Raw genomic sequence first — 21,284 nt, forward strand, 5'->3', positions numbered from 1 at the left:
ACATCAAACTGACCTTCGTTGAAATACAATGTACATATAAAAATAATATCCTCAAGAGCGTAATGATACAATTCAGAAAAACATAATTTGGAGATTTCATTATGGACCAGTCTCAAAACAGACGAGGGATAGGTGATCGACCCATCGCTACAAATGTCATTTTTTCGAATCTAATGATGAATAATCTTTTAAAATGAAGATGATCAATACATTGTAGGATGACTAAATGCAACATGTTTATATCTTCTTTATTCTAAACTTAAAAGAATCGCTAAATACTCATCTTCAATATGTTGATAAATGTCAAGTTTATATTTTAACCAATGCTACTGGCCTTTTCTAATACTAAATGAAAACAAAAATGTTTATATTTTAATAATGAGACAGAAAAATATGAGATTTCAAGGTCTCCTTGTGGCACTATTATAACAGTGACACTGTTAAAGACCTTTAGGTATATTTAAATATGACAGTTATTTTATATGTACCAAATACACAAATAATGCCTCAGAAATCAGTTGATGTTTTTAAAATTGTCATAAATGTGTTTCATAGTGTTTGAGAATGGATTTAGTGCATGTTAGATGTTAAATACCTGAAGATGTGCAATAATGTGTCATAACGTAGCAAAATGTAAACAAAGTATTTTAAATAAAACTGGTAGTGTTTCTGAAGCATAATGGACCTTTAAACACAAATCATTAACTCTTTCTTTCAAACAGAGAGATAACGTATAAATAACAGTTGTAAGAAGATGGCAATACCATATTACAAATTCCTCTTGCACTAAATGACATGAAATTAGCACAAACTCTAGGCCATTACATATATTTTCTCTTGTACTAAATGACCTGAAATTACATGTATCATAAACTCTAGGCCATTACATATATTTTCTCTTGTACTAAATGACATGAAATTAGCATAAACTCTATGCCATAACATATATTTTCTCTTGCACTAAATTACATGAAATTAGCATAAACTCTAGGCCATTACATATATTTTCTCTTGCACTAAATTACATCAAATTAGCATAAACTCTAGGCCATTACATATATTTTCTCTTGTACTAAATGACATGAAATTATCATAAACTCAATGCTATATCATATATATTCTCTTGCACTAAATGACATGACATTAGTATAAACTCTAGGTCATTACATATGTTTTCTCTTGCACGAAATGACATGACATTAGTATAAACTCTAGGCCATTACATATGTTTTCTCTTGCACAAAATGACATGACATTAGTATAAACTCTAGGCCATTACATATGTTTTCTCTTGCACTAAATGACATCAAATAAGTATAAACTCTAGGTCATTACATATGTTTTCTCTTGCACGAAATGACATGACATAAGTATAAACTCTAGGCCATTACATATGTTTTCTCTTGCACAAAATGACATGACATTAGTATAAACTCTAGGCCATTACATATGTTTTCTCTTGCACTAAATGACATCAAATAAGTATAAACTCTAGGTCATTACATATGTTTTCTCTTGCACGAAATGACATGACATTAGTATAAACTCTAGGCCATTACATATATTTTCTCTTGCACAAAATGACATGAAATTAGCATAAACTCTAGGCCATTACATATATTTTCTCTTGCACTAAATGACATGAAATTATCATAAACTCTAGGCCATTACATCCAACAAATGCACCTGTTTTACTACATATATAAATGGACATGTAAGTTACTATACAGTGTTGTGTTGTGTGAAAATGTAGGTTTCTGAAATTACATGAAACAATTTATTTTAGAAAAACATGCTATAAAAATCTATTTTATGAAATATTACTCCATATACATTTACGAAAAATGTATTAACATAATCATAAAGGAGTCTACTATTTTGAATCATAACTAATTTGAGGCACTTTTTACAACTTAATGACTATTATATATATACAAATTTTACTTCAATATTGGCAATTTAAATCTATAAAACCTAGATAAGCATTCAATGTTAGATCAAGTCTGGTGTGTAATATGTAGATAAATCTAAACAGCTATGATGAACAATATGTTTCAATAAAATATAATGTTCATGTAATAATAATCTCTGTAACTAATATCTTATTCTTATACTTCGCTGTAACTTCACAATCATTATCATGGAATACCAAACATATTTTATGAAAAATGTGTAATATACAACATTTGATTTACATATATCTTAAATTATAAAATATACAGTCACTATACACACTCTAGCACCATTCGGCATAATCATGGACATGAATTGACACTGTAGCAAATTATTTCAATATAGGTCATTTATGATATAAAACTGTATATCTACAGTATACAAAGAAAATTCACTCGACCTCTTGTACCATAATTGGCATAAGCATTTTTGATGAAATATGTATCATGTAGACAAATACATCATGGAAGATCAATGGCTATGTAACTGAAGTGCATTTCATGCAATGTAGATCATGTCGACTATATGTAATGATACTATATATATAAAATTTATGAAATAATCTTAAAAATCAGTAGAAAAACATCAATATTGCAATGTCAATTTTATGAAAAACTGGTATAAAATTGTAATGTATCCAGATCCAATATAAATGCTGAGTGAACTTAACTATGCAGATCATTTACTCCACAAAACCTTATTGCAGTGTATGCCATAAACTCTATAATGGACATATCAAACAAAGTAAAATTCTCCTATAAAACAAATAAACTATATATTGCTATGTGGTTGCAGCATACTTTTTTTTAAATTGCATTGCCAACTACAATTTGTTAAACCTGTACCTCAAGTACACATAGAACAAAATAGGACTGTTTTATATTTAACAACCTAAATCCTATTCTTTGTAGATCTATTGCAATGTAGATTTTGTGAACAATATGAAGGAAATGTAGGTACCTTATTCTGTATGAAATGCCTATTTTTAGATTTACATTGTGCTGAAATGGTTCAATTTAACCATTGTCTACATTGTACAATATAGACGCTACATGTAATGTAGGTATGTAAAGATGTATTGACAGGTTATATGGCCCTATAAAAATAACTGTTTGCACATATAACCAGACCTATATTACTAACAACCATTTATAGACAGCAATATAACCTTCAAGAACCATTGCAACAAATTAATAATACAGCAAACTACCTTTTATAGAGAAAAAGAAGAAATTACTTAAGAAAATTGTCAGTACATAGTTTACAAAAATGTCATTATTATATATGGAAAGTAAGGTTGTTATAAAAAATTTTAATACCACAAAATGTATGTTTTACACATTACATACCCTATATCTCATTAAATGACCTTTATATCTATGACCTTTGACCTACATTAAACTTGCATTGGTGTAGTGTAATTAACTGACTACAATCTGGTGATAAATTGACAATCTAGAAGTTCTTTTTCAATCTCTTTACTTCTTCTTGTAATCTCTGAACTTCACAGACAAGATCCTGGTTCACAGAATAATGCTCCAGTAGATGTAACATCTCTGTCTGTGAACATAATGTAAGAACATATATGAGTCAAGCAATCAAATTGTGAAAGTAAGACAAGAGCGATCAGTAATCACATGTGTCGCCTCATGATGGCCAATTTCATGTTGGGACAAATTTTGTGACAGACGGACAGACAGTGCACAACTAGACTTGGTACTGATCATTCCTGTAAAGTTTGGATAAAATTGCACCAGTAGTTTATGAGAAGTAGTCCGGACAAGCTTTTGCGTATCTGGCAACACACAGAAAAAAACACCTTTTTATCAAAGGGCCATAGCTCGGCCAAAAATCATTCAACCGGAAAACCCCTGCAATATGCGCAAGGACTTGAGCTACAGATCAATCCTGTAAAGTTTCACTGAAATTGCATTAGTGGTATAAGAGAAGTAGTCCGGACAAGCTTTAAAATTAAAAGTTATTAAAGGGCCTTAACTCTGACAAAAATCATTGAACCGGAAAATGCTGACAATATGCACAACTAGACTTGGTACTGATCATTCCTGTAAAGTTTGGATGAAATTGCACCAGTAGTTTATGAGGAGTAGTCCGGACAAGCTTTTGTGTATCTGGAAACACATAGAAAAAAACACCTTTTTATCAAAGGGCCATTACTCGGCCAAAAATCATTCAACCGGAAAACCCCTGCAATATACGCAAGGACTTGAGCTACAGATCAATCCTGTAAAGTTTCATTGAAATCGCATTAGTGGTATAAGAGAAGTAGTCCGGACAAACTTTTAAATTAAAAATTATTAAAAGGCCTATAACTCTGACAAAAGTCAGTGAACTGGAAAATGCTGACAATATGCACAACTAGACTTGGTACTGATCATTCCTGTAAAGTTTGGATGAAATTGCACCAGTAGTTTATGAGGAGTAGTCCGGACAAGTTTTGTGACGGACGGACGGACGTTCTCACAGGACAGTAATTATGTGGCTACTCTATTGTTCTCTCTATTGTTCTTTTTAGCCACACAAAAGAAAAAAGCCACATAAAAGCATTACGGAATGAATGACATCAAAGAGAAAGAACAGTTACCTATTGTCCCTCTAGCCACATTATTACTCTCCTGTGAGTGCGGACAGACAGACAGACGGACAGACAGACGACGGAGAAGTGATCCCTATATGTCGCCACTACTCCGTAGAGGCGACACAAAAAATTACACAGATATCTCATACTTGTATCATATCAATACAGATTCATAATTTACCATATTTGAATACTATGACGTGCTTTTATATAAATCAACTGTAAACAAATACCATTAGTAATTTTAACAAGTTGCAACTGTTTGTTTGTTCATGATGTTGAATTTTAATGACATACCCACACTGTTAAGATCATACGACGACTTTTCACTTTTGACTTTATGACCGGGGTAAACACCTTGCCATGTTTAATGTCCCTACCAAGTTTCGCAAACGTAGGCTTACTCCTTCTCAAGTTATTTAGCAGACAAGGATTTTATACTATGCATCACTGCGACTTTGTCCTCAAAATCATTAGGGGTCATATACTGGCCATGCCATGGGCAGTTTCATAACCAAATTTTATAAACCTAAGCTTATTTTTTTTCAAGTTAAATAGCATATCACAAATAATGCACCACATCTACACACCTACCAAAGTATAAAATTTGCAACAAAATTCATTAAATGAAGAAGATTCTATTTAAAGATTATTCTAATTCTTACCTGGTGTATTTGAAATTGAATCAGCATTTCAGCTTGAAGTGTGATAATGTCTCTGTGTAATTGATCCACCATATCGTCCATCATTACATTTATCATATCCTTCTTAAACTCTGCTAACTCCTCCCTAACCACGCCCCTTATCACCTCTGCTAACTGACTCATATCTCCACTTAATGTTTGAGAGTCTGCTTTTACACTAGTTTTCACTGTTCTATTTTCCCTTCTTGCCGAGTGGTTAATGTCCATGAGATTTTGTACCGAGGATTGAGCATTTACGCCGTCTGGTGTTCTTGCACTGCTGTGAGCGCTTCCGTGAGCACTGCCGTAAGCACTTCCGGGAGAATCCTCCAGAGGTAAGCTGGGAAACTGAGGTGATGCACTCATGCCTACCTGGTGATTATGAGCTGCCTGTCTTTGACGTTTCAGCTCAGGACTGTGAACTCCATTAACAGTGCCTGACCCCCCTTCGTTGTGGAATGAATAAATGTGTTCATCTAAAAGCATAAATAAATAAAATCTTTTTCAGTTTTGGATCAGTCCTCAATTCAGATCACCACTATTGTGGTCACATAAAAAATGTCAAGTTTAATAAGTTAAAGACCTCAGGTGTCCCCCTCATACATCATTTCAGGCATGAGCTGGCAGCTGTATAGAAGTGTTTGATTCTAATAGGCTACATTTTAGAAGATTATTTAGAGCTATTATGTTTTCTTCTAAAGGTTCACCTCTAAAAAATTCCTGCATTTCTAGATGTGTAAAGACTCAACTGCTCTTCATGCAATGCATTAACTCATAATGGGTAGGCATCTGAGTTGAAACTTTCTGTTACCTATATAGAAAACAATTACAAAATCATTCCCAACAAAATGTTTTTAAAGTCAAATATCATAGACTTATAACATATTATTGTTCTAAGATGTAATGTGCTTATTCAGTGTTAAGACATGTTAGGCAAGGAATATAACAACATTGGGAATAAACACAGGTAAACTTTTTTGCACTCCACAAAGTCTGCACTTTTAAAATGCTTTGAATGTAGGAATAACTAGAAATGTGTCCATAGGACACTGATGCCCCCACACGCCACTGTTCTGTCAATCTTATGACTCTAGGTCAAATATTTTTTGGACTACATGTGCCACAAGTTGAAAACTAAAAATTAACAAAGGGCCATAATTCTGTTAAATTTGGTCGCAGCAAAAATTCCTTCCTTTACGACCATCTACACATTAAGGTTGTTCATCCCTGTAAGTTTAAGCAAAATCTGCCATCCGGTTTAAGAAAAGTTGCGTTGACAAAATTTCTACATAGTATATAGTGAAAAAATAAACAAAGGGCCATAATTCTGTTAAATTTGGTCGCAGCGAAAATTCCTTCCTTTACTGCCATCTACACATTAAGGTTGTTCATCCCTGGAAGTTTAAGCAAAATCTGTCATCCGGTTTAAGAGGAGTTGCGTTCACAAAATTTCTACATAGTATATAGTGAAAAAATCAACAAAGGGCCATAATTCTGTTAAATTTGGTCGCAGCAAAAATTCCTTCCTTTACTACCATCTACACATTAAGGTTGCTCATTCCTGTAAGTTTAAGCAAAATCTGCCATCCGGTTTAAGAGGAGTTGCGTTCACAAAATTTCTACAAAGTATATAGTGAAAAAATCAACAAAGGGCCATAATTCTGTTAAATTTGGTCGCAGCAAAAATTCCTTCCTTTACTACCATCTACACATTACGGTTGTTCATCACTGTAAGTTTAAGCAAAATCTGCCATCCGGTTTAAGAGGAGTTGCGTTCACATAATTTCTATATAGTATATAGTGAAAAAATCAACAAAGGGCCATAATTCTGTTAAATTTGGTCGCAGCGAAAATTCCTTCCTTTACTACCATCTACACATTAAGGTTGTTCATCCCTGTAAGTTTAAGCAAAATCTGCCAACCGGTTTAAGAGGAGTTGCGTTCACAAGATTTCGGGACGTACGGACTGACGGACGGACAAGTGCAACGCTATATGCTCCCACATTGTGGGGGCATAAAAATAAAATGCAAGAGAACCTGTTTCAAAGGCAACATGTTTTTGACTTGATGATAGATTCTCATTTGATGAGTTACTGGAGTGGCTATCTGATTGGTGTAAATATTCTCTGGGAGGAGCTTCATAAGTCACATGATTTGATGCTGGTGAATGATTAGGCAAGCTTGAACTTGACCTTTGGCTTTCATCAACACTAGGATGAGTTATTTTCAATGATGGTATACTATTCTGTAAAGAAAGAAATTTGTCAGAATATATCAATAGCTTGTCATCCATTACCTAACAGTAATGCTAGATAAAATGCCATTCTATAGTTGGATTTTATGTCTGATGTTTCCCAAAGGAAGAAAAACAACTTTTGAAATGAATAATTAACATAATATATTATTACAAAATTGTAAAAATAGGAGAAGGCTATTTGTTAATAATATCTTTGGTTGGGTTTTACTTTGCATCAACACAGAAGAGGTCATATGGCAACTTTTCAGCTTTATTTGTGGAGGAAGACCTCAGGTGCCACTCCATGCATTATTTCAGACATAAACAGGCATCTGAGAACCAATGATCACAGGCAGGATTCGAAGCAACAGTGTTGATGGCCAAGTGGTTTGAAGTCGGCCATGGATGAACATTGCTTATATCAAATATTGGATAGTGTCACCATTGATGACAAATTATGCTTACTAACTTACTTGATTATTCATTCTGTTATAATCTAAGATCCCTGGACTATTTCTGTTCTGCTCTGACAGTGGGTACCCAGAATATGTCAAGGGGGACAATCCAACACCACTTCCAGATCCTCGCCCAATTGCATCATTAATTGGAGAAAATACTCCACCTGGAATTACAAAATATTTGAGTAATACAAACAAAATTATTTTCAATGTGTCAAAATGAATCAAGGCAAAAACACTTAAGTTGAATAGTTTCATGTAAAATACATGTATAATGATTATTTCTGTTTAAAATGTGTCAAAATTCACAGCAAAGTGCCTGTGTTAGTTGATCATATAATAGAACCTTTCACATATTATCATTTAAAACAAGAAACAGGATGCAAAGCCCATTAAGCCTGTAACAATTCAATCCAAACAGTTCAATGTTACTGTTCAGCGGTGTCAAACTCGTGAAATAATAATTGCTTAATTTATTCCAGTTCAAAAGTCATTCAGCATGTAACAATTCAATCCCAATAGTTCAATGATAATGTTCAGTTGAGTCAAACTAGAGAATAATAATTGTTTAATACATTCAAGTTCTTCATGTGTGTAAGTAGAGCTGCAAGTATCCTGCATTTACTTACATCTGTTTCTATCCAAGGTAGTACAATATAACTTATTACAAAAATTTATATAATCAAATTTTTACTTCAGTTTACCTGAGAAATTCTCCGCAGTACTATTTTTTGTGTTTTGCGTAACATTCGTTGATGATCTGTAATCCATTTCTTCACTAGACTGATCTTGGTACCCTACAATGACAAACTTATTTTTTAAATACGCCAAATCTGTTGCAGCAATTTTACACCAATTATCAAGCCTGTTTTATTCCTGTTTTATTCCTGAGCCTTCTAAATTCATGTAATAGTTTTGCCAAGCTTTGAATTTAGAACAGCCCAGTCCATTCAAATTTTAAAAGGTGACTTAAAAATAAAAATAAAAAAAGGGTTTTTGGGTTTCGGGTTTCGACTGTTTAAAAGTGCAGGGCCCAGTGCTTTACAATTTGCGACGATTTGGTTTTTAGATTTGGGGGCAAACTTTCTGTTCCAACGGGTTGAGGGGAAACAAAAATATAAATAAGTCTTTTTGGAATGAAGAAATTTCCCAATGTTTTAAAAAAACTTGGGGGAAAAATTTGGAAAAACATTATTTTTGAAATTTTTTACAAAAATTTGGGAAAAAATTTAGGAAAATTTCTCTAAAGTTTGTAAAATATGGGTTTATACGGGAAAACCCCCAAAGGTTTGACGAAAAATAGTTCGCATTTTGAAAAAAACTTAAAAAAATAGCCAATCATGTGTCAGACTTACCACACAACATGGCTCAAACATTTGTAATTAAACAAGAAAGTGTTTAATAAACAAAAGAGAAATAGCAGGATTTAAAACAATAGCCCTGTGCATCATTTAAGTACCATTCTGAAATTTTAAATACGCACCTTCTCTGAGTGGTGAGAAAACATCCCCATCGGCCCCTGTGTTGTGTAGAGGAGCTGTGTTTTCTATAAAATACAAATAATAATTAGAATTATTTAGGTACATATGCTTTAAATTAACTCAAAGGTAAAAGACAAAAATACCATAACATTCTTGTAAGCTTCACTTTATGAACAATGACAAGTTATCAATTGTGGCTAGTGATGTTCCAATTGTCGCAAGTCGCCAATAATCAGTTACTGCTATGTAAAGCGACAATAATCGATTCACAAAAATTTGTTCCGCGACGTCGTAATTTGGTAAAATTATGATTATATAAGGTTAAAACTGTGTTGAAAAGTGTTAAATGAAATTCATGTTACTCAGAATATAATCAAGTGCCTTTGAAAGAATTGGTACTTCCCTATTTCTTTTTAACACGACTTTATTCGAAAAGTTATCGATTATGTCCCATCCGACTGAACCGATGATCGATTGGGACAAATTTCATCCGATTTCCATCACTACCGTAATTGTGGCTGCTTGGTCAAGTGGTTAAGTTACATGTCCCACTAGTCTAAGGATTGATGGCTGTGTGGGTATAACCCTGTCAGGGAAAGTGACCAATGTTTCTGTGACCAATAAACTTTACGCTTAGTACTGATTGGTTCCAGGAACGGATTTAAAAATGTTTCAATAATCTTTCAGCTTCAACACAATTGTTCTTAGATAAATTAGTGAAAACTGAGTTATCAATTAAACTCTTTGTGACATTTAAACAGTTAACAATTTATATCAACTTGATCAAGAAACACATTTTTTACATTTAAATGAATAACTTAAGTTAGCTTCACTGGTGAAATACCAGTATCAAAAGTAGGGCTGAAGGATAGTTTTTGGTTCTAACCCACAACTTACGGGAAGTGCCACAAAAGTGCTTGAAATAATGATTATATCATAAAAGATTTTTTTAAATAGCATGCCCCCAGATTCATGCTAATTTTTATAAAAATTTTGAAAATGTAATTAAAAGTAAAATATTGTAAAGTGAACAAAGAAAGTAAATTACACATTGGAAATGGCACTTACAATCTATGTTAATTACCAAAAAGTGGTCAAAATATGCATAATTAGCCCTTACTGTGGTAGTCATGCACTAGAAATAATTATATGGTGATGAATACGGCAAAATCTGTCAATAATTGCACATAACATGGAAACGATTACTTGAATCTTGATTTTTTTTACTTTTCTTAAAATCTTAGTGCATTTTTCTCAAGTTATATTTTCTTAAAACATATTAGGCTCATATTCTTGTGAGGCATTCAGCCTTTAAACCTACAATCTATTCAATTGAATTCTACTTGGACAATTAATATTATAAATTTAATTTTTAATACCACTAATAACACTTTCACCTAAAAAATATTAAGTACGAGGAAATTGCTCAATATTTATATATGTTCATCCAAATCTAACGAAATTTCTACCAAATATACAAGCCCAGAGAATTTGCAAGAATTTGAAACAAGTACTGGGCCCTGGGCCCACTTGGTCTGAAAATGATGGCCATTTTTTTACCCAAAAGTATGGGGCCTTTGGCAAATAAAGTAAAAACATTGACCTAAAATAACCTGTTAAAAATTTTAAAAGTAGATAATTGAAAATTCCCTGGTAATAAAACTTAAAATCACTTTTTTTGACAAGGTTACTTATGAAATTCATACTTAAACCCCAATAATTAAAAAACATTAGCATACATTTTGTAAACTTTCAAAACTAATATTAATTGTAAGCAAAAATTTTTTAAATGAGCTGTCAAGAAATTTTAAATGCAAATTTCACATAAAATTGCTTGGGGGGTTTACTTATAAATGTCCTAAATATGTGCATTAATCCACTGAATTGTTTCCTACTTGCCCCTAAATGTCCCCCTTCCACTGTGTATTTGCAGATTTTATTTCCCCTTGTATGCCTCTGTGTAGACAGCATACATCAAAGACACTTGCCGACAGACCTTTTGATCATGAAAAGTCATGCACAATGTTTCCCTGATTGGTTAATCACCCTGTCAAATATTCTGATGACGAAATAGACATCTTTTTTTTACAAAGCTTGCGTCAACTTGAGTGACCTTAGGGGTGCTCATGTTGTACACCTGTCAAATTATGCTGTAACTTACAGCATTTCTAAAAATAGCAACACTTTTTTTCAGTTACCGATAATCATTTTAAATATTAAGTAGTTGTATAATTTGTTTGTTTGTTATATTGGATTAAATTTACGTAGTAGAAATGAGTATCTGTGTGGGAAAGGAATTATGAGAAGAAATGCGGTAAGTAGATGCTATAGGGGAATGGATAAACTCAAGAATATGCGTAATACAGGGGAATGTTGCAATTGGTACCAGTTTTGACTGGATGACTAAATAAACCAGCAGACAGTTTTGTTTTCTTATAAGTCTACCACAGATTTGAGATCCGCCCATGGCCCTTTGGCTGCCGATTTTCCTGCGCCATTCTCATTTTTTTAGCGCCAATGGCGCAAAATCGCGTCCTCGGCAGATCTCTGACAAGGATTGTCAATAAAATCCTCACCTATATTTTCCCTTGGCATTGAAGGAAGTTGCCTCCCTTTGTTTCTTATATGCTGTTTAACTGATCCTGAGGTTGATCTACCACTGAACGAATCACCCTGAAAATTGTGAAAATACTTGATGTCAACAAAAAAATGATAATCTAAATAAACTTGTGAATTGTCATTAATTGTTTGTCATTAATTGTAATTGTAACTAGAGGATGCTTTTGTAAAAAAGCGCATGTCTCCCCCACTGCTGAGAATAACTGTGAATGGAAACAGGAATGGAAATGGAGATAAGATTATGTAAATACCCGGTAGTCACTTCAATGAAGGCTGTCTATGGATGGTTTCTATTGTTAAGGTTGTATGAGAAGATGCTTCCTAAACTGTTTGTTTTTAACCAGGTATTCAATTTTGAAAATCCTGGTTATTCAATCAGCGTATGGCAGGCGGGCGTCAAACGAAATTGCACTTGATGGTCATATCATATATAGTTTCACAAATGAAAATTAAATGAAATTGTGTCTGCTCCATAATTCTTCAAACCTTTAAAGGATTTTGATGATACTTGAAACAAACGTTCATATTGTCAGATTTTTTTTACACTATTGAAAGACAACTCAAATTACAATGTATGTAAAATCATGATAACTGTAGTGTGTTGGGATGACTCCACTCGTTTTCACAATGAAGCCTCTCTGTAGATACTTGAAACAAAAATTCACCACATCCAGAGAACGTGTAGAGTAATGTTTCGTATGGCTGGTTCCAAGGTCAAGGTCTACTTGACACTTGAATGTCATATCATATATAGTTTCACAAACGAAATTAAAGGAAATTGTGTCTGCTCCATAACTCTTCAACCCTTTGAAGGATTTTGATGATACTTGAAACAAACGTTCATATTGTCAGATTTTTTACACTATTGAAAGACAACTCAAATTTCAATGTATGTCAAATCATGATAACTGTAGTGTGTTGGGATGACTCCACTCGTTTTCACAATCAAGCCTCTCTGGTAGATATGGTCAATAAGTGTGTTGTGTGCTGTAGTAGCCTTGTTTATTATTTGTTTAAAGCGATGTCGTAACATAGTGTGGGTCAATGGATGTTCTAAATATTGAATGAGGTCAATGTTGAAGTCTCCTAGAACTATGCAGTTTTCTGTTGGTGAATTTTCCAAGACAAGGGTAAGCTTTTGAAGGAACAAGTTAATCGGCAATGACGGAGGTTTATATACAAGGTTGATTAATAAGACCAATCATCCTATGAAGTTTGAGGGTTGTAGGTCAAAAGGAACTCTAGTTATCATCCGGAAATGAGAAATTGACCAACGGTCACTGTGACCTTGACCTTTGACCTACTGACCCCAAAAACAATAGGGATCATCTGCTCTATAAGACCAATCATCCTATGAAGTTTGAGGGCTGTAGGTCAAAAGGAACTCTAGTTATCATCCGGAAACGAGAAATTGACCAACGGTCACTGTGACCTTGACCTTTGAACTACTGACCCCAAAAACAATAGGGATCATCTGCTCAATAAGACCAATCATCCTATGAAGTTTGAGGTCTGTAGGTCTAAAGGAACTCTAGTTATCATCCGGAAACGAGAAATTGACCAACGGTCACTGTGACCTTGACCTTTGACCTACTGACCCCAAAAACAATAGGGATCATCAGCTCTATAAGACCAATCATCCTATGAAGTTTGAGGGCTGTAGGTCAAAAGGAACTCTAGTTATCATCCGGAAACGAGAAATTGACCAACGGTCACTGTGACCTTGACCTTTGAACTACTGACCCCAAAAAACAATAGGGATCATCTGCTCAATAAGACCATTCATCCTATGAAGTTTGAGAGCTGTAGGTCAAAAGGAACTCTAGTTATCGTCCGGAACGAAGAATGAACGGACGGACTGACGGACGGACGGACGGACAGGGCAAAAACAATATGTCTCCCCCCAGTTTGAGGGTTGTAGGTCAAAAGGAACTCTAGTTATCATCCGAAATGAGAGAAATTGACCAACGGTCACTGTGACCTTGACCTTTGACCTACTGACCCCAAAAACAATAGGGATCATCTGCTCTATAAGACCAATCATCCTATGAAGTTTGAGGGCTGTAGGTCAAAAGGAACTCTAGTTATCATCCGGAAACGAGAAATTGACAACGGTCACTGTGACCTTGACCTTTGAACTACTGACCCCAAAAACAATAGGGATCATCTGCTCAATAAGACAATCATCCTATGAAGTTTGAGGTCTGTAGGTCTAAAGGAACTCTAGTTATCATCCGGAAACGAGAAATTGACCAACGGTCAGTGTGACCTTGACCTTTGACCTACTGACCCCAAAAACAATAGGGATCATCAGCTCTATAAGACCAATCATCCTATGAAGTTTGAGGGCTGTAGGTCAAAAGGAACTCTAGTTATCGTCCGGAAACGAAGAATGGACGGACGGACTGACGGACGGACAGGGCAAAAACAATATGTCTCCCCTGTGGGGGAGACATAATTAATTTTCCTCTGGGAAATTCTTCAGCAGCATGCAGTCTACCCTTAAAATTCAATTTAAATTAAATCTTTTTTCCTCTTTTGCAAAAATACAGTGTTATTTTTCACTAAATTTAAAGGAAACACCTTTTCCCCTACCTCTGTAAAAAGAAAGCTATTTCCCTAGGAAGTGTCCACACATGTAGACTTAAAGTAATTAAACAGGCAACAAGAGTGAAGAGTAGACCAAAGATAAGCTGAGGCTCTAGAAAATGTGGGGGAAAGATAAATGTAGCAATGGACATTAGATCTAATTATGTGACTGATATTTTTTTGCATCTTTAATGCCCCATATTGCAATTTTAGAAATTGACCACTTTGAAAAGGTGAAAATTTATATTGGATTTTATAATAAAAGTACATTTTGATATCTTATGTTTTCCCCTTTAAATATTTCACAGAAAAAAAATCCAGGCAGTTTACAGCAACAGGCATCCAGTGTGATTACACAAGTTTATTACAAAAGGAGAAAAATATCATGTTATTTTTCTTTCTTTTTTTTCATATGGTAAAACAAAGCATTTGCAACCAAGTCATACATATCTTTCGAAAGATTTACCTTTTGTTCTGTCTGGAATCTCAGACACTGTACAGAAGACTTGTGTGCATCAATTGTCCTCACTGGCATCAGGCCTTTCCTCAGATCATAGTGGTATATCTTACCACGCGTAGAACCAACTGCCACAGTTACTCCATCACTCTTTGTATCAATAGATGTAAGGGGACTCTCAGCTGTCATAATCTTCACAACTCTGTAATTCAAATATTAGTTTCACATATACATGTTTACAGTTTCTGTGTTCATAGAAACATAAGACATGGCCAAATTGTCACCTTAGTGCAGTAACGGGTTAACTCCTTATATAAGTAATAGGAGTTAAGTTGTTAATGCACTAAGGTGACAGAATGACAATGACAAGAATTTTCTGTGCAACCCTAAGATTGTGAATATAAACTTGACTGGATTAAAACTAAGAAAAAGATTTATCATAAAGTAGAATATCACAATTAGCAGCCCAATAAAACATTGATTGTTTGACATTAAAAAGAATGTTAAATAATTAGCTAATACAATTATTAATTCCTGTCATATCATTATAATCACTTGATCAGTGCTTTTCTATGAAAGTTGTGTTCATTATACTTCTTAGACTTATTCATCTAGGTTCTACTTACATAATCTTACAAAAGAAATTCAATACAAAAGATATGACTATAGCTAAGGAAACTTAACCATCAGACTTTGACTTCCAACTGGCCGCAAATTTAATAGCCCAACCCGAACATTTTAGGCTCACATGCAAAAATCTATAAAAAAAAAAATAGTTTGGTATAACATAACTTTTATCTACATTTATTTGTATCTCAATGAACATGATGATATATTGCTTTCATCCCAAGGGGCCTGACAGCCTTTACAGACAACTTGATCAACAAAACTTACTTTTTGGTGTGGACGTCATGACAAGCTATCCTTTTATCGAGGCCGACTGACATCAGGAATATATCGTTGATAGGTGAGAAACTTAAGCCCGTAGTTGGTGCACGATGGCATGTGAAACTGTGAATCTGTTGTCGGGTATTGGCGTCCCAGAGATTCACGCAACCGTCATCAGATACTGATCCAAACAAAGATTTCTTGTATCGACTAAACTGTATCTGTTTTATTGCCTATGATAATAAAATATATAATTATTTAAGTTTTCATTACCAAAGAGAATTGTATATAATATGTATACTTAATTTGTGTATCATACTGCAAATGTGCACTAACAACAGAAATAATAGGTATATATTTACGATATATATATTATTTATGATGTATGGAATAAATGAGCAGAAAGAAAAACCAAAAGGACCAAAGCTTGAATGGTTAATAGAGAACACATTAATGAAATGAAAATCTTGAATGTTGCACATAATACATGAGTCAATTATAAACGTTGAACACAGAATTGTGGTCAAGGAAAATCAAAATAATTCATCACAGTCATTATTGCTGCAGATACAAATTAGCTTACACTGTATTCATAATATCTCTTAAGTAATGAAAGTAATAATTTTGTACACAAATTTATTTCAATAGTTAAATACTATCTTGTTTTTCAAAAATAATGACTTAGCATGTCACAGTATAATAACTAGACCAAAACTGTAACAACTGCGATACTAAAGTATTGGGTATATATATTTTCTTATATGCCGATAAAACTAGGGGTGTGAATCGTCGGATAAGTGACGATCTGATCCACGATTCAGCACTTATGATTCACAAATCAAACCATGAATCTTTTGTTATCAAGACACCCATGAAAACATGAACATTACTAGTTCTGAAAAAGTGTTTATTTTTTCTTTAAACAATGCTAGACATTAAACATATATCATATGCAAATATAAACTAGATTTTTCTCACTTTCAGTTGAAATACCAAGTATTTCCAAACATTGGAGGTAAATTTTGCTGGTAGAATTTTTTTATATCCGCGCGACTCCTTTTCAGACATTGTTTCAGACAGGATGTTTGACATCACACAGACGTAATTATGGTAATTATTAACTTGAGTTTTGTAAATATTTATTTTCATGCAAAAACATAGTGCCAAATAAAGATAAAGTGATTCCTTTTTTGAAACAAATGACTTCCTAGCTCATCATCGTGGTACTTGTTTGTTTACTTCCTGTCTTTAATCTTGGTAAACTTTGCATAATTCATACACAAATTGTATTTTTTACCCCTGACTTTTAGAGTGTGAGAAAGAGTGAATGTTTACCAATAAATAAGATCATGATCTACGATCTCTGGACTGACGAATATTCGTACTAGATTTTTCATTTTGATTTGCGATAAACCGAGTACTCAGATACTCTCCCCAGCCCTAGATATTTTCTACTTATCTTAACATGTAAATAAATACCTGAACATTTGGTGCAACCAAGGGTCTACAACCTTGTCCTGTCACTACATTATATATTATTATCTCCCCTGTCTCGGACCCTGATGCTATAGCACTGGATCCTTGGTTGAATCTTGCACAAGTAACTGGCCCTTTATGACCCTAGATATGAGAAAAATTATTATTACTACAAATTAAAATTTGATGATATATTTACATGTACTATCTAGCAATGCTTTTGAACTTTGTGGCTTGGTAAAGATCAACATTGAACAACAATTCTTTGTTGTTGAATTGTTTGAGCAAATTTCAGGGCACGCCCTCTTTTAGTCTACATACAAAGGCATAAAGTGCCTCTTATATGGTTCTATAGCTAATTTACGTAGCAAAGTTCAAATATTAATAACTTTATATTAAAAAGAGTAAACATATGTTGTTGTTTTCTTACCTTTACTCTGCTAAGTATCTTAAATGGACTTGTATTAACTGTTATTACACTAAATAACTTGTCCATTTTTCAATCTGGACAGACACCATTTAACAGATTTAGGAAATATTTCAAAATATGTAGTGGCTGAATATTGAAAAGTGCAAACTATGATCATACTGCACAGATATAATGACATGATAAAAAAGTTGTTTACTTTGTATGTTTTGCTGATTTTTTGTGACTTTAAGTCCCATACTGATATCAAACCATCTGAGCAACCATTGAGCAAATATCTTGATGAGTCATTCACATCTATACACAGGCAGCCAGGCTGAAACACAGAAAGATGTTGACATAACAGTGACAAAAAAATTCTAAAAGATGAAATAAATCAGAGAAAGTCTTATCTACAGCTTCTTCATCTTAAAATTATGACCATGACGATGTACATGTAAGTGAAGGTTCATGAGAATATTTTTAGTACTTGTCAAAATGAAACTTTCACACAAATCTAGAATCTTAACAAGAGCTGTCACAGGAGACAGCCAAGCTCGACTAATAAAATACTGGACGCAGTAAGGAGGACAAAACTATGAAAGAAAAATCAATTATGTATAATTATGTATTAAGTTATAGTAAAAAAATAACATTTGTTAAAATAAATTCCAAGATCAAGGGAAATAATTCTAGAAATAGTCATGCTAGAGTTATGAACCTTGTCACACAACATGTATGTAATGATAAGACGTATATATTTGAAGTTTGAAGTAGATACCTTAAAAAGTAACATAGTTATAATATTTCTTAAAGAAAATCCTAAGTTCAAAGAGAAATAAATCTGTAAAAATTACTTCAAGAGTTATGAACATTGTCACATAAAATATAATTGATTATAAAGAATAAGTATTTGAAGTTTGAGGTAGATACCTTTAAAACTAAAAAAGTTATAGTAAAAAATAACATTTTTCTAGTAAAAAAATCAATGTTGATGGGGAGATAATTCTTGCAATAATGTTGCTAGAGTTATGAACCTTGTCACATAAGATGTGGATGATGATAAGGTACATTTATTTGAAGTATGAAGTTGATCCCTTTAGAAATAAATTAGTAACAGTAAAAAATAATATTTTTTAAAGAAAATTCTAAGTTCAAGGGGAGATAAATCTGAAAATATTGGTGCTAAAGTTATGAACCGTGTCACATAAGATGGGGATGATGATAAGGTACATATGTTTGAAGTATGAGGTTGATCCCTTAAGAAATAAAGAAGTAACAGTAAAAAATAGTATTTTTTAAGGAAAATTCTAAGTTCAAGGGGAGATAAATCTGAAAATATTGGTGCTAGAGTTATGAACCTTGTCATATAAGATGGGGATGATGATAAGGTACATATATTTGAAGTATGAGGTTGATCCCTTATGAAATAAAGAAGTAACAGTAAAAAATAGTATTTTTTAAGGAAAATTCTAAGTTCAAGGGGAGATAAATCTGAAAATATTGGTGCTAGAGTTATGAACCTTATCACATAAGATGTGGTTGATGATAAGGAACATATATTTGAAGTTTGAAGTTGATACCTTAATAAATGACAAAGTTATAGTGAAAAATATTTTACTGCACCAAAACTTTAATCTGAAATCTGGACGCCGACGCCGGGGCGAGTAGGACAGCTCTCCATATACTTCGTATAGTCGAGCTAAAAATTCACACAGGGGAAAATTTTCAAAGGCAGTGATTTTTTTCTTTCTTATTCTTCTTGAATTTTTAAAACAACCTGCAATTTTCTGACGGAGAAATGTAACACATTACGAATTTCCTCATCCAGAGCTGTTTATTTGGTCATTTAACCCTTTTTACTGCAGTTACAGAATTTTTTCTGTTCAAGAAGTAAACATGACTCTTGGTATAACTAAAACATATTTACCCCAGTTTTTAATCTCGTACTTTCAAATGTGCTCATATTAGTTACTGCGATATCTTCAGCATGCATAGAAACACTTGCCAGGTAACTGTCTGATATTAGAGTTAAGGCAATAATGGCAACTTCCTTTAAACTCATTTTTGCATTCATAAAAAACCTTTTTAACTTGCAGCTTTGGCGAACTCAGCAGCAAATTCTATCTGTACTGAATTCAAATGATTCAAAACAAATGAGTGATGATATTAAATGTTTATTCACTAACATACGGCTACCTTTAAAAATACATTATAGCATAAAATATCACATATCTAGAGTTTTTGTAGATAGAGAAAAAATTTTATGAAGTCTTTTAAGACATGTAAGTCAAAATTGTTTCATAAAGTATAAGTTTGGCAGTCATAGTAATTTATGAACAATCACTCCAAGTTTCAAAGCAACATCCTGGTTCAGTGGAACAGAGAGGAAACGCAAAAAAACTTTATGTGATACCAATGAGAATGCAGAAGCCATGTGATGTCATTAAAGCTGAGCACTTCAAATTAGGATAGATTTTTCTTATATTAATTTTATCAACTGATATGGATAAAACATGTGTAGTTAGTGTCAGTGAGATTTTATTTTAGCATTATTTTAACAGAAAACAATAAAAATAATGGGAAAAAAGTCTTTATTGGCAGTTTTAGACTTTTACTCAGTTATCTTCTTCACTGTGTATAGTGACAAAATCATAAGGCATGTTAGAATAGATTAGGATATAAGGAAATTGTTGCAGCTACAAATAGTGTATGCTATGTTATTCTGCATCTTTGTTTATATTAAGTGGTGCTGTTGGGGTAACTGCCATCCCAGGCACTACCTGTAGCCTTGTAGGCGCTGGCAGGATACTGTACAGTATGTAAATCAGTACATGTTGATATTACCGTGATACTGACAGAGATGCAGCACTTTAACAATAAACTTATTCCATAAGAGCATGCACGCATTATTGGTAGTATAGTTTTTTTTTGCTTAAAGGATACTGTCATAAGCCCAGCATACACTAGAGATGTTCTGGTTATGTGGATTAAGCTGCCTGGTAAGAGTGAAATCATCACTGTCCCATATTTTAATATCATCACCGGCTGATACTAGTCTGATATCCATCTTCTTACAGTCACGCCTTAAAATAAGATCCCTGAAAATAAAACGAGTTTAACAGTTGAAAATTATTTGACATGTTTGAAAGGTCACATAGATCTAATTTTGAGGGATTTTAACTAAGTTTTACGAATGTAACGTTACAAGGTGTACCTTACACAATTTTTGCAAACAGCTGCTAGTTTTCGCTTGTTTTCAAATAACAAAACAACATTTCATTCACTGCTAAAGCGAACAATTAGTTGACGATTTGACAAAGTAAAGGACCAAAAATAATAATTTCGATATCTCGCGCTCTGTTTATGTAGGAAGTACCATAGATATGCAAAATTAGATTTAAACGAAATCAATTCTTAGAGTTTAGGTTGAACACTGCTA

At 33.3% G+C, this 21,284-nt stretch overlaps 1 protein-coding gene across 3 annotated transcripts; it reads right to left on the reverse strand.

Moving 5' to 3' along the window:
• Window positions 1–524: 524 nt before the first annotated feature.
• Window positions 525–21,226, reverse strand: LOC132753381 (protein NEDD1-like). 3 transcript variants are annotated; one of them, XM_060743838.1, is made up of 14 exons: window positions 21,065–21,226; window positions 20,789–20,943; window positions 19,773–19,861; window positions 18,063–18,179; window positions 17,440–17,580; window positions 15,967–16,193; window positions 15,082–15,274; window positions 11,984–12,080; window positions 9,410–9,472; window positions 8,631–8,723; window positions 7,942–8,090; window positions 7,270–7,477; window positions 5,215–5,708; window positions 525–3,513 (listed from the first exon to the last, which is right to left on the reverse strand). In XM_060743838.1, the coding sequence occupies exons 2-14, from the start codon at window positions 20,910–20,912 to the stop codon at window positions 3,409–3,411; spliced, it is 2,100 nt and encodes a 699-aa protein (XP_060599821.1). In that variant the 5' UTR covers window positions 20,913–20,943; window positions 21,065–21,226; the 3' UTR covers window positions 525–3,408. The 3 variants fall into 3 exon arrangements, with proteins under 3 accessions (XP_060599821.1, XP_060599822.1, XP_060599823.1); XM_060743839.1 differs by having other exon boundaries at window positions 21,060–21,226; XM_060743840.1 differs by having other exon boundaries at window positions 21,130–21,219.
• Window positions 21,227–21,284: the final 58 nt, after the last annotated feature.

Source organism: Ruditapes philippinarum, unplaced genomic scaffold (assembly GCF_026571515.1).
Source record: "Ruditapes philippinarum isolate M1 unplaced genomic scaffold, ASM2657151v2 ctg4_1_1_1_1, whole genome shotgun sequence".
NCBI classification, from domain to species: domain Eukaryota; kingdom Metazoa; phylum Mollusca; class Bivalvia; order Venerida; family Veneridae; genus Ruditapes; species Ruditapes philippinarum.